Genomic DNA, 15,460 nt, shown 5'->3' on the forward strand with positions numbered 1-15,460 from the left:
CAGACAGACATATTATGTGTTTGCAAGTTGTTTTAAAATCTAACAAGTTCACTTCAAATAATCATTTAGAGAGACAACAACTTGTTTTTCATACTTCTATCATTTCGTTTTTTTTTTATCTGCTACGATCTACACATTCATAGGCGGATCTGGGGGGAGGGGGGGCCTGCCCCCCACCTTTCGTGGGGAAAATTTGGTTGATTATATAGGGAATCATTGAAGCATGACTAGAGCCCCCCCCCCCCCCTTTTAGGTCAGTCAGCGGGGCCCCCTTTGGAAAAGTTCTGGATCCGCCACTGACATTTGACATTAAAATAGTGCCTCTCCTACCATACTTGTATCCCATCTATATGAATTTGTAAACCAACGAAGGAAACTCAAATTGTTATTTATAGAAAAAAAAATCAACAACTTGACATAATTCTATTTACATTAAAGTCAATGAGTTTAGAACTTCTTCCTTATATCTTGCTTCGATACAAGATTTGTACATACCAAGCTTTTATCCGGAAAGGTTCAGCCGGAAAGGTTCAGCCGGAAAGCATTAATTTTGTTTTAAAAAAACCTATATTTTTTTTAAGTTTGACATACACACATTCATGTTAATAGGCGTTGTACTTCCTTATATCTTCCAGTGGTATCCTATTCATTTAAATCAAGTGATCGAAACTCAGGATGCCATTTTAGATAACATTTGTACAGGACAGACATATAGACTCACCGAGTTGCTGTTTTTGCTAATAAATAGTAATATTTGTTAATGAATTTATCTTTCCCAATTCGGAATTTAAAATGTAAATAACATAAAACCAAACGATTAAATGAGGTTACAATCATCAGAGTTAAAATCGTTACTATAAACAGAACTGTTTATCTTTCTTATTACTTGGATCTAAATATATCACGGGAAAACCCACAGGAAGAAAAAACAAACTTGTTTCGTTTTCAATTCAGCCATTTTTGGGAACTTTCAACAATGAAGGTATGATCAATTATTGTCTAATTTCCACATCGTATAAATCCAACTTTGTCAAATTAACAAGGCAAATATTCCGTACCCAGCGTAAAAAAATAATAAAACAACAAATATACCACACTGCTAAGGGAAATTCAAAACAGAAAGTCCTTTAATAATAGGCAAAATGTAAAAATGTAAACAAAACAACTGTCAACATTGTGTTATAATCTTGATCACTATATAATCAAACAACTATGTGAACTGGCAAACTGACACTTGTCACATACCGTAATATTTAATTTGAATAGACAAAGCACATAGGCAAAAATGAAAGACACGTACGATACAAAATTTGATCATAGCACAACAACACAATCTTTTATGACAGGATGTATGAATATTAAGCAACTCCAAAAGCAGGATATTAACAAAAATGGACTAAACAGTTAAGGTTAAAATTATACAACGATAAATAATAAATGAAAAGATCACTATAACAAGCAATTAAGATGATAAACATGTCCTAAGTCAACTGAGTGTGCCTGATGAGTAAATATTTGAGGAACGAAATTATTGCTTAACTGTTTCTCCGTATTATTGTTATCATATCAATTAATAATAATAGTACAGCTCATCTAGAAGACAATTAATTCAGCATTCATTTATAACCTTGGATATTAGATCAATCTTATTAGATTTGAAATGATTATAAATTTTGGATGCACGTATGAGATTACAACAACATTATGTTAAATATGATTGTGTGTTGTATTTGCATTGACCTTCGTACCGTCCATTTTTTTTTATGTCTGTTTGGTCGTCAGTCAGCGACTCGATTTTTACATTGATTCTCTCACTACAAAGTGAATAACTTTTTGTCAAATAAGTCTGTCAATAAGTTCATCAAACCATTATCCCTTTGTTGTACCTTTATTTTTTGTTATCGGATTCTCTCGGCTCAAATTGTAATGAACTACACATCTAACAATCAATCTATTAATCATGATCAATCAAATTTCAAGGAAAATCTTCATTCATCGCAACCACGAATAATGATGTATCTAGACAAGTGACGATTTCTCGAGAGTTCACATGAAAATTATTCAATTTTTGTATCTGGAAATATTTAAAGTATTGGATTGCCTGCGGAAATCATTAACAGGAATAGTATAGTATCAGATAAAGTTTTTTTTTTTTAAAATGCATTGTTTCAATTTCCCGTTCCCTGTAATAACCGCTATAACAAACACAAATTAAACACAATACCACAGCACAAGTATTTTAAATATAAATTGTTTATTATACTTCTACTCAACGAGGAAATTTGTGGTTTATGTAACGAAACATCAAAATGAAAATTTTCTAAATTTAAATTACTAAAAATCTTATAAAACATACTTCCTTAACTGATTGTTTCATTATGTAGGATGAATAATACAGATGATAGTTTAAGAAACAGAAGAGTGCCATTTATTTACCATACATTACTGTATAAACTAGACAATATCCATTTGAAGCTTAAGTGTCAAAGAAAAAAACACATTCCAACCCCTTCCGACATAAGAAATGGATCAGACATTCAGGGGTTACTCGGTGGTACAGTTTTTGAAGTTTTGAAAGTATCTAATATACCAGTGGATTGTGGAGTGTCAAGTGTAAATCAGGAGACCAGATATGGTGAGAAAGTAACTGGAATATCAGGAGATAAAGTCTCGCATGAACGTGACAACATATTTTCCAATGGCGATATCGGCAATGATATTTTGTACGACTCTGAAAGTGACACAGCAAGCGATTTATCTATAGACGGTTGTCATGAATCATACAACCATTTGTCTAAAAGTATTTCCCAGAAAGAGATCTCCCATAGCGATAATGTAGCGCGAGACTGTCACATTGGACCTGCGGGTAGCAATCAAGAACATGTGACATTATATGACATTGACAATAAATCAAATATTTCTGAAGAATGTGAACTTGAAAAGGGAAGGCCTTATTCGAATGGCGACGATGAGATCTTACTGGTTCATGATGAAAAAGAAACCGAAGAAAGAAAAATTAAAGCATTACGAAAGAATGAGAATAAATTAGATCTAAATTTTGAAGCCAAGAGATCGTTGGAGCTTATGAATACAGTCCATAAAAGTTATCCGGAAAATAATACAGATGATATTGAGAATGATAAACCATATCAGAGAGAAATAGTATTAAAAACAAAAATTGAAAACAATGCATGTTTAAATGAACTCAATGGTTGTGGCGATTCTCTATCTAAAGTTAGTCCTACTTCAGCCAAAGAACTCGAATCAACAAATTGTCCTGCAGATAAACCAGCAAAAGTAGACGATAAGATAAAAGAAGTATATCCTCCAAAATCTAGTGGTGACAACTCGATCAAAGAGTATAATCGTGGTTCGTCTTCCCTACTGATTGACGATACATTACTTTCTAACAATTCAGAAGTCCAGCAGACCAAACGTTATTCGATGACCAGTCGAACTAGTCAATCAAACACGTCGATATCGGAAGGGGAACCCTTTAATGCCGGCATTTTAAATGCACGTATAGGTGATTGCAATACTGAACTTGACGAAAAAGTATATCCTTTAAAGAACAACAAAGGTTATACAGTGAATGATGATATTTCTCATAGCACACATGTTAAAACATGTATGACAACATGTGATTTACCAGGAAAATCTAGCAATAGTCAGTCAGGTTCAGCATCACAGAATTTAAAATTTAAAGAACATGGAACCTGCTCCAATAAATTGCTTAAAAATTCACTAGTCGGACGCCAAAACGGTTTGTTCGTTAAAGAATTTGACAACTCATTTAGTTTAATAAGTGACTTATTGACCATTGGATCTTCTTCCAAACGACGAGAATCTGCAGAAAGTTTAAGAAAAGACAGAGAACAGATGATATCCACCAGCAAAACATGCCATGACGAACAATATGGTCAAGAGACATCTGTAGTAACTGGAAAGTCATCAAGGCTGCACATGTCCGATACTTCCTTTAACAAGTTTGATCGAGAAGATGAAAATCAGTCTTCACTAGACATTGAAAAACCGTGTATACCGGTCATTGAAAAACAGTTCGTTATTAAAAATAAAAGACACTACACATCGGATAACAAAAACGAACAAACATTAAATAATGAACATCAGATACTAGATAATGAAAGGCAGGACAAATCGGATAATGGAAAAGACAGCTTAGATAAGACACTTACAAAATCAGACAATGGAAAATCCAAGACAAACTATAAACGAAACCATTTCTTTGCTTCTTCTTTACCTGGAATTATCAAGGCAAGTGGAATTGATAAAACAGACTGGAATCTATCTATGGACGAAAAGAGACCCCGTAATTATTTACAAAAGACAAATGATTCTATACAAAAATCAAATGAGATTGATTGTTATAATAGCCTGGTATCGAAACTTGAACATATATCTAAATTATCCAAAAAAATGAACGACGAAAAAGCGAAACTTGACACAAGAAGTCGTGAATGTATAAAAGAATTTATCGAAACTAGAAATGGAACAAGCTCCATTTCGGATAGCATAGGTAGGGACAACGAGGAAAACAAAACCAATACAAAAACTGAAAATGAATCTACACGGCCACTATGGAATGGTGCAATTAACACCCACAAACAAATAGACAATTGTGATACATGTTCAATTACATCACAAAAATATACTAGTTCTCAAGAAAAAGTAACTGATTTATCGACAGAATATCAAGATAAATTTCATAATGCATTGTCAATTGATAAAGCAAGCATATCACAAACAGAAGAGAAAAATACTGACAAAACTGAAATAGCAAAAAAATCACAAAAAGGATTAAATCGTTCATTTAAAAAATCGCAAACGCCCAAGTCAAATTTAGAACTCGACGACAGGATAATCGATGAAAATGATGTGCAGCCATTTCGAGGAAAAGACGATGGTATAATACAGAAGGTTAAGAAACAAACTGAAGATTATATCCAAACAAAAACACCGAAAGGCGATGAGCGCATCACACAGCCGCAATCTGTTAAAGATACGGAGCGATCGAATAACGAGAATCCAACTGAAAACCGAACTACAATGAACGTTAATCCAGATGAGTTACCATCAGATGACACTATGTCAGACATTCAACAAAATACAATTATTGAAACGGATAAGGCAACAATATCTGGTATTGGAAAGAAAACAGTGCAAGGGGAAAAAGATTTGGAGATAATTAGCACATCTCTTGAAAAATCAATAACAACAGAAACTATAACAGCTCCAATTATAATCAAACGATTGGAAAGACCTGATACTTCAAAGTCAAAAAAGAAAGACAAAAAGAGAGAACAAGAAAAAGATCCGTATGCTTCCTTCCCATTCAAAGTTATCCCAAGTTCATCATTAGGTTCCAATTATTTTGAAGATTTATCACCTAAAGTTATTGCAGAAAGCTTAGCAAATCTTCCAATGATGGGTGGAAAAGATGTTCAGCTACCCTGTCCAACCTGTAAACAAAATGTTTTCAGCGACGGGAAAATTGTCAAAAGTAAGTTTCATCATTTGTATATTTTATCGTCGATAAGTTTACATCGTCCTGCGTTTTTTTTCTTGTTTTCTTACAATAATTAAAAATTTCTTCGTTTCCTAAATTTGACTTATTTTCATTGCCATTTTGCAACGTAATGGTAGGGTAGAAGTCATGACTAAATTAAAAATCTATCAATGTATTAGTCATTACTAAATTTAAAATCTATCAATTTATTAGTCATTAGTGAATTTACAAACTATAAATTTATTAGTCATTAGTGAATTTACAATCCATCAATTTATTAGTCCTTATTGAATTTAATATCGATAATGACCATGCATGATATTAGTACTAGCAGTCAATATAACTGTCTTATTTAAACACCATAACTTTAAAAATAGTGAAAAAAATCATCATAGATACCAGATTTATAATTCATTTCGCAAAACACTATAACTACGAAACATGTTATCAATTCAATTTTCTAACTGCTTAATTTTGTACATTTGTATAAGTAGAACTTGTGAACCTTTTTCTTTCTACCTTTCTAAAAAGCATGATATATCTGATATACCTTTTTTTTCTAAATAAATTGTGTTCTGTTGTTTCTTTTTATATGCTATATCACTCTGTTTTAATGCAAAAATGGGGTTCAATCTATTTATCATGTACTCATATGATAAAAACGTTATTTTATCATTTGATGTGTAATTCAATTGAAGGTGATTGTATGGACCCGGTTCATCAGGTGTTAATGCAGATTCCGTCCTTACAGTCTATAGCAGAGAAGCATGGTTTGGTTGTACGGAACATTGCCGGAGATGGCAACTGTATGTTTCATGCTGTCATCGACCAGCTAAGGATTGCTGGAGACTTTACATTTAACAAAGACACACTCAGATCAAAATCCGTCGAGTAAGTTAAATGAAAAACCAACAAAGTTCTGATTAATCGAAATGAATTATGTGAGTTGCTTGGTTGATTTGTTGGTCTCAATCCTGCAGATATTTGCATAAAATTCAATTATTATGCAATAAGATTAAGTAAATTAAACGGTCGCAAATGCAGTATACTAGCGCAATCCGTAGCGCAGCCGTAAAACGGATAGTTGTGACCATGAAACCTTATTTGAAGTTAGCAACTCATCAACTACAGAAATATTATTCCTATTTAATTGTATTACAACAAGAAAATACATTAGAGCGTTAAAACATGTTTTAATTTGAGATCAAATAAAATTTAGAGAATTTAGTGAATGATTTTGGTCATAAACTTCCAAATTGGAGTTATTTTAGCTCGACAAATTCCCTGTTATATGTAGACTGTTACCAATTTTAGATATCTTCGAGAAAATCCTTGCCAGGAAGATGGATCTCATCTGATGTGCTTCCTTTCTACTGAATCATGGGAAGAGTATTTGATTCGGATGAACAGAGACGGTGAATGGGGTGACCACATGATACTGAACGCCATTACAGAAGTGATTGGTCGAACTGTAACTGTTCTCAACAATTCGGAAAGTGTCACTCACTTGTTTCCACACACTGCAACTTTATCTGATGAAGTCACTTTAGACCCGGTTTACCTTGGACACGTTGGGATGCATTATGTTAGCTTAAGGCCTAAAGACTGGGAAAAAACCTGGGCAATGAGTATGTGTTACTGCTAAGATCATATGAATGATAGTATTTTGAGTATTGTTTCATTGGATGGAATGTAACAAGCAATCGGGTTTTATGTTTCCAACATACAAATTAAGGTTACATTAGTGAACAGATTTTTTTAAGTTTCATAAATCAGTTAAGAACGCAAATCAATGTATTACACAAAAAAAATGAGGGGATTTCTTAAATTTTAGTGAAAAGAGCGAGACTGGTTGCATCAACATTGTAAGCGTCTCCTGTTATGTATGCATCAATTTCCATCCGAATCACAGCCAATCTTCGTTTTAAATCTAGTTAAACCTCTCCCTTGTATGACAGCTGCATCAAATTTCATTATATTGACAACGTTGTGTGATCAAAATAAACAGACATACTAGTAATAGGTAAAAATGTCAAAAATAGGGGTACAACAGTCAAAATTGTGTTTTAATCTGAATCACTATAAAACAAACAAATATGTACCAAAGAAACACAAAATGGCACGTAGGCAAAGGACATGAGACAAAAAATGATAGACAAGAATACAAAAATTATCAGAGAACAATAACACAATGAAGGGGTGTCAGAATCGGGAATATTGGACACAATCGGTACATTTACAGATATAAAGCCAACTATCGTAATATCAAGAGATCTAAGAATACAATTAAAAAACGTAGTGAATTGAAGCACAAAAATATCGTATTGTTCCAGCAATTCGTGATGATGACCGTACAATTTATGTGGTGTCGATAAGACTGGATGTACACATAAAGCATACCACATTAGAATGCTAAAACTGTAATATACGACTGAAATATACAAATGTTAAATAGGTAGAAACTCAGTTACAGTATTTTCAAAATCAGAAAAGAGTAGTACAGCAGAGGTATATATAAATAAAGCAAAATCTATATCTGTTCAGACTTAGGAGTATAAATTGACATATTTGGCCACGTAGTTCCGATACATTGTGCTCTACGTCTTTACATTTACATGTATTACCAATGCCTTATACTTGGACACCGATGGCTGACGTTGATACTATGCCATTCCAAACTGAGAGTCTCAATTTACATATCTAAAATGTTTATTTGGGCTTTTGGTTCCTCAATCATGTGTTAGTTATTAATAATAATTTTCCTTATCTGATCATAATTTTTCTTTTAATACTAGTAAATGTTTTTGTTTTGTGAATAAATTAATATGGAAATATATATATTTTAAAAAGATATATATATCGGTTGAAAGTTCATCAAGATGTTCATTCTTTTAATTTATAAGTTTGGCGTTGATCCATCACTGCACGATCTTTTCGAACTATGCACGCATAAATAATTTTATTCTAACAAATATTCCTGAGTATTTTTTCTGTATGTTCTATCATTTATATGCAAACAGATGCCAAAATACGTCGAATGTCAAAATATTTAGAACAACGTCAAGAAGTGCCAGACGTTTCGAAGGATTCAGCAGTAGGTGCTTTGATTGATGTAGAAGGCTTACAATACGGGCAACTCTTCGACGGAAAAACTGGTAAGTATTTACATTTTTCTATTTTAGAGACCAGCTTATAACCAGATCAAACCGAAGACTTTAAAATTTCTTTTCTATAGCATGTAATAATAAGAACAAAGGCTAGAATCAATAGAAGAATATGTTTTTCGTACATTCTTTCCTTTGAGGAATATCCGCCTTAGCCTGCTGCTCAGGCAAAAAGCTGGAGTATATTCATTATGCACAAAACGAAAACAAAACCAAAAATAAAAGGCTCATTTTTGAGGAGTTATCTCCCTTTCCAATGTTAATTCACATAGGAAATTAAAATGCCAAAATTGAGTTTTCCTCAAGTTAGACTTTATGGGACTTTTTTCTGTGTATATTTGGGACTTAATATAATAGATTAGAACTAAAACATTTCTGTTGCAATTAGTTTTAGGTTCAAACTTAGACTACAGCGTTTCTTTACAATTTGCGTGCTGTTGTTTTAGAAATATTTTATTTCTTGGTGGTTTTTTTTTTGGTGGTTTTTTTTTTAACTTTTTTATAGTTGCATTTCGTGTGACAAAAAAATATGAAAACTTGACGTTTGTGACGTCACATGCCAAACAATGACGTCATTTGATAAATTGCGTCAGGCCCGAATGATCGTTCATTTCGGACCAATTTTGAGGGAAAATATTTCTTAAAAAAAATAAAAATGTGTAGGGGTGTGATAAAGGGTAGGATAAAGGGTGCGCATCAAAGTTTCGCGATATGGATTAGACAGCAGGCTATTTATCAAATATTCAAAACTACTGTATTTCCTACTAAAAATATGATACAGTGGATTATTTAATCTGAATATCTCTCTTTTGATTTTTGATACATGTTTTATTGTCTCTTTACTTGTCCTGATTTGGCCATCGTTTGTTCAGGATCATCTTTAGTTGAATGATAATCTAAATTTTGTTTCGAAAACAGGGGGATTAAGATTTCTGTAAATGTTTAAATGGTACATTTTACTTCAAATTTGACTTAGCCTGCCAGTTTAGAATATTTTCACTTAGAATTTTACAATAAGGAGATACGGTATGATTGCTGATGAGACAACTATCCACCACAGTTCAAATGAAGTGAATGTATGCAATTATAGGTAACCGTAATTCTTATTGCTGGTAATTTCTACATGTCTTCTCGGAGATTGTATAGGAAAGTACTAAATAATATTTTGATCATGGTAGATTATTTCGAAGAAAGAAATAGTGCATTAAAATTAAAATGACGAAGTCAGTTTATGGACAAGAAGTGGATAACGAATACTGTCACTAGACTTAAATACTAGTATACTAGAAAAATTACTAATTACTATCTTATTTTCAATAGATCTTCTGGATTCATTGATAAAAGATGTCGACTTTGTTGAACCTGTAAGCAGAGTACCGGTCATGCATTTGTCATTTATCGTGAAAAAAATGCTCCGATTTGATTTCTTCAGTCATCCACATCAGCATCCCCTTACTGTAGGATATGACTCAAAAACGAAGATTGCAGAAATAGGTAGCACACAGTTAGGTCTAAATGTTAGATTGGTGAACTTCACTCAGTCAATGAGAGAACAAGTAAAGGACTTGACAGACATTTGTACTCCGGAATACATCTTGATTCCGTCGGAGTCTTACTACAAAGTGGTTGACAATGAACGTGAAATGCCAATTTTTAACGAAGATGCTCAACAACACTATCTTGTTATAGATACTGACCAAACCCACCCAGGATATTGTAGATTGAAAGCGAAAGTTCCAATCAAATATTCAGGCGATTCAAAGGGTGGATTGATTACTAAATGTCTCAGTGGTAAATGGTTTATATATAGAGTCCCGGCTAAATTGTTAAAGAGTGATACTATAAAAACTGACTATGTTGGTGGGTTTGAGTACGAAGACTGGCCTTTTGAAGCTTACCATTGGAAAAACCGTGATCGCTCTGCTGAATGGCCTAGTAGAGAAATCGTAGAAAAGGTTTGCAAATCGGGATGCTATATAAGACACAAATCACACCCGGGGAGTTTCGAGAAGGAAGTAGAATTTCAGTACATTTTTACCAAAGCAGAAGACATTTTAGTGAACGAAGACATGACTGATGATATGCGATACTGTTTTTATGTTTTTAAAGCATTGATGAAGTTTCAGACTAAAAACATTGGATTCCGCTTGCCAAATTACCTTATGACAACTGTACTGTTGTACGCCTGTGAATCTATTCCAGCTGACACATGGCGGAACTCCTGTGGCGGATGTGTATTGTACATGATAAACCTGTTCCATTCATGGTTTAGACAGCATTATTTTCCGCACTATTTTATAAAGCAGAACAATATGATCGATCACTGGAACAAACGTGAGATCGATCAGCTTTGTGAGTCGACTGAGTCACTCAGGCTTTTCCCGTGCATGGTTATTCACTTCATCTGCGAAAACTATGGTATGGGGACGTGGACGTGGATAATAGACTCTGTAATGTCATCTAGTAAGAAATTCAAAGACGATAAAGATGCATGTTGGGTTGTTGAAAACGTGTTTAATCCTACAACATTTTATTATTTAGGCCACTACGTAACCAATCCAAAAGATAGGGAATTCGTTTTTCTCCAGCTGACCGAAGCTTTCGAACAAAATTTGATTTGGACTGGAACTAGCTTTGATTTTAAAGTCTTAGTTGATGAATTTCTTCTAACAGTTGAAAGTGGAAAAACAAGGAAGACGTTCACAGATTTTGTGGAAAAGGAACTTAATAATAACACGAAATATATAACTTTTGCTGACTTCTTAGGTCCGGATTATAACGGGAAATACGGAAAACATCGGCTTAAATCGTCATCTAAGCCTGTGGAACAAATAGAAGATTTCGTTTTTTCACTGCTTATAAAGGGTGATTTCGAGCAAATTACACATATCGTTCGCTGTCTGATAAGTGAAACGCGAAAATCTTTTGAAACTGCTACTGTAGATGTGGGTGACATAGAGGACACGGAACTAAAGTCTCAGATCGTAAAATCCAACTTAAAACAAACAACCAAATATTTGTCAAAGCTTCAAAATTATTATTGGATGATGGGAATCTGTTTTACAAAGATGAACAAAGTACAACTTTTTCAAGAATTTATATTGGAGTACGAAGAGGTCATTGAACAAATGCCGAAAAAACAATCTGTTGCTCACCTTTCAAGTATGTGGAAGAAACTTAACAATCCGGAAAAGGCCAGGGAAGCTGAAAGAAAATTGGAATGTTTGCTTGAAGAAGAAGAAGAAGAAGACCACGAATTTTCTAGAAATCTGATGAAACTTCTTATTAAGCATAGTTCGTAGGAATCAAATGGAATAAAAATAGTTAGAATCCAAGTATCGATTCCATTGTTTGGTTCAGGAACTGTAAAAAAAATCACATTTTCTGACTTATTCATTAACTTTTATTACTAAATATTTATTGTTGTATAATGATAATTTAAACGAATACAATTATGTTGGATTGATTAAACTGACACTGATACGGGGCGCCGAATGGGACTCTTGTGGTTTTGTACAAAATTCAATTCTGTCATAACAAAATAGTTTTTGTCTTACAAAACTATGTGATACAGACTTGTAGACAAAATTCATTTTTGTCATGACAAAATTTATTTTTGTAGACAAAATTCATTTTTGTCATTTTTGTTGAACAAAACTCACTTTTGTCCGTACAAAATTGAATTTCGAATGCAAAACCCTACCCGTAAATATTGATATTTTTAAAATATTTTATGTGATATTTGAATTTATCTAAATTGACGTATTGAAACAATTCTCTATCTTAAAACGGTTATTTTTAATACAATTGATGTAAAACTTAATGTTTTCAACTTAGTTGGGATATAATTGTCTTAATATATCTTTAGGTAAACCTACATTGATTTTGTCATTTGATAAGGAACTTTCTGTTTTGAATTTTCCTTGGAGTTTTGTATTTTTGTGACTTTACTTTATACATGTATGGCATCAGTTACGGGGCGCCGAATGCGTCTCTTGTGGTTTTGTACTCGAAATTCAATTTTGAGCGGACAAAAGTGAGTTTTGTTCAACAAAACTGAGTTCAGTTAAACAAAATTTGTAAATTGAATTTTGTACAAAACCCCAAGAGTCCCTTTCGGCGCCCCGTAATAGTTACGATGTTCTATAGGATAACATTAAAGCAGGCAAGTCTGATAACAACCACTATCTTTATGAAATATTGTGACGAGTTATTGGTTCAACAAATGTATCAACAGAGTGGTTTATGTACTTGTTTAAGGTGGTACCCAACACTTTAACTAAAAGTAATTTGGCTCGTTTAATTTTCTTAGAATTTTGACAAAGTATTAACTTTGACCCTTTGACAAAATATAAGAATTTGAACCGTGAAATATGTTTATCAGAAAAATTACACAGGTTATATAATAGTTTGACAAACATCTATTTTGATCACTGAGATGCTTTATATTCCCTTAACAACACAACGTAATTAAAACGTTAAGATGATTTTACAGAGTTATCTCCCTGTAGTGTTAGGTACCACCTTAAATAAGTTCTGTCGAAAACCATCTACAACTCTCTTAATTTCAATTGATTTGTTAATGTGTAATGTGAATAAAAGGACTTCCGAAATTAGTTTTCACAATGCATTCTGTCTTGTCGATTATAACTCTGAAGGAAAAATTTGTCAATCAAATTTTTAAAATCTCACGATCAGCATTGCTCTTTAACTTGATTATGACTTTTTACTCATAAGACTATTTTTTGAAAAGCGCCCTTGGCTTGGTTTCAGGCGTCTATCATGTGGAGCAGGATCTGCTTACCCTTCCGGAGCACCTGAGATCACCCCTGGTTTTTGGTGGGGTTCGTGTTGTTTGTTCTTTGGTTTTCTGTGTTGTGTCATAGATATAGGAAGATGTGGTGTGAGTGCCAATGAGACAACTCTCCATACAAATAACTATTTAAAAAGTAAACCATTATAGGTTAAAGTACGGCCTTCAACACGGAGCCTTGGCTCACACCGAACAACAAACTATAAAGGGCCCCAAAATTACTAGTGTAAAACCATTCAAACAGGAAAATACTATTGTTTTTCTGTTTGTCTTTTTCATTTTTAGCCATGGCGTTGTCAGTTTGTTTTAGATTTATGAGTTTGACTGTCCCTTTGGTATCTTTCGTCCCTCTTTTATGCGCGAAAACTGTTGGTTTTTATGAAGAAATACAGTAAGTCTAGCAAAACTGTCGATTCCCGATGCGCAAAGAAATGAAAGGAAAAAACAATACAAAAAATTACCATAAGCGAAGAGTAGTGGTCTAAATAGTTATCAAAGGTCGAACGATTATAATTTAATACGCCAGCCGCGCGTTTCGTCTACACAATACTCATCAGTGACGCTCAGATCAAAATAGTTATAAAACCAAACAAGTAAAAAATAAAGAGCATTGAGGACCCAAAATTCAAAAAAATTGTGCCAAATACGGCTAAGGTTATTTATTCCTGTGATAAGAAACTCCTTCGTTTTTTTGAAATTTTTTATAATGTTTGAATCAAGGGTATCTATTAGTTGAGTTGACGAACGCCATCACGATCGATTCTGTTAATCGTATGAAATATCTGTGTCGTAGATAATCACATACATGTTTCAATTTTAGTTACAATACCGTCTTCTTTCCCAGCAATTATGACATCACCGAATGCAACTCTTCACCAAATGACTGCTTATCATGAGATATACGAAGGGTTTCATTTCTTGTCATTACAGAGCACCTGTGATGATACTATGTTTTCGGTCTTCTTTGTTGCTCATTCTTAATCTTTTTGTGTAGTAATTTTGTATGTTGCTTTTTAATCTTTCTGCCGTTTTTCTTTGTCAGTATTTCATCGACTTATGATTTTTATTCTCTTCATTGATTTCTTTGGTCATTTGTTCCAAATGAAACTAACAAGTTTGTTAGCAAAGATGACGCAAAATTAACTAGTTTATACTGTTAGAAAATATGAAGACTGATAACGATGCATTATGTGTGCATATATAAACATTTGTACAGGAAAGACATGATATCATCTTTAATATTTGATTATATGTTAAGACAGTTGTTTTCCATTAGTTTTTTATGTGTTTTGTCATTTGATTTTGCCATGTGATTAGGGACTTTCCGATTTGATTTTCCTCTGAGTTCAGTATTTTTGTGATTTTACTTTTTAAAAGAGGTTGATTTGATTATATGTTATGAAGTCTTAGTTTCATGACTTGCTATATATTGCCTAATGGTGTAGTCCAACAAAATAGGTATTTTTATGAAACAATAACAACGTAATAGGTATTTATTTAAGCACGTCTTGTGACCATTTTTTGTTGTTGTATTTAATGTGAAAAGTCATGATTTCAAGAGCTATATCAACATTTATTAAGAAAACAGGCAATTTAGTCTTGAATCTTGCCTTTACAAAAAGATGGATATGGCTGGCAATGATTCTACTTACTGAGTATGAATGCTACAAGGTATTTTTTTTACATATTTATCTTAAAGTTTGTTTAAATACTACAGTACCGTAATCATGGCTTATTAGAAAAACAAATAGACAGCTTGGTTTAGTAAGTATAATAGTTACCAGTTGTCATTTAATGGGTTTCAATGGAACTCATGACGTAGGGTCCTCACGGAGAAATGGAAAACTAATCAATGATTAAGTCAAACAAAAGATTTATTTTAACTCATAACGATGTAGCTGAAAAAAAACACCAATTCCTTCCTTAAAAGCATTTTGTCAAGTCGTTGATACTCAA

General features: G+C 33.1%; 1 protein-coding gene across 1 annotated transcript; it reads left to right on the plus strand.

The window, feature by feature from the left end:
- The first annotated feature begins 898 nt into the window (after nucleotides 1-898).
- Nucleotides 899-12,155, plus strand: LOC139524603 (uncharacterized). Its single transcript, XM_071319524.1, has 6 exons — nucleotides 899-982; nucleotides 2,385-5,521; nucleotides 6,226-6,418; nucleotides 6,842-7,155; nucleotides 8,548-8,682; nucleotides 10,012-12,155. The coding sequence occupies exons 2-6, from the start codon at nucleotides 2,386-2,388 to the stop codon at nucleotides 11,991-11,993; spliced, it is 5,760 nt and encodes a 1,919-aa protein (XP_071175625.1). The 5' UTR covers nucleotides 899-982; nucleotide 2,385; the 3' UTR covers nucleotides 11,994-12,155.
- The last annotated feature ends 3,305 nt before the right edge of the window (nucleotides 12,156-15,460 follow it).

The sequence above is a fragment of the Mytilus edulis genome, chromosome 5, assembly GCF_963676685.1.
Source record: "Mytilus edulis chromosome 5, xbMytEdul2.2, whole genome shotgun sequence".
In the NCBI taxonomy this organism is placed as follows: domain Eukaryota; kingdom Metazoa; phylum Mollusca; class Bivalvia; order Mytilida; family Mytilidae; genus Mytilus; species Mytilus edulis.

Excerpts from the sequence above, each read along its gene's own strand:
- LOC139524603 (XM_071319524.1), top strand. The coding sequence starts at position 2,386 with ATGAATAATACAGATGATAGTTTAAGAAACAGAAGAGTGCCATTTATT. Across the intron at positions 7,156-8,547 it reads GGAAAAAACCTGGGCAATGA|ATGCCAAAATACGTCGAATG; the intron begins GTATGTGTTACT and ends ATATGCAAACAG. Across the intron at positions 8,683-10,011 it reads ACTCTTCGACGGAAAAACTG|ATCTTCTGGATTCATTGATA; the intron begins GTAAGTATTTAC and ends TATTTTCAATAG.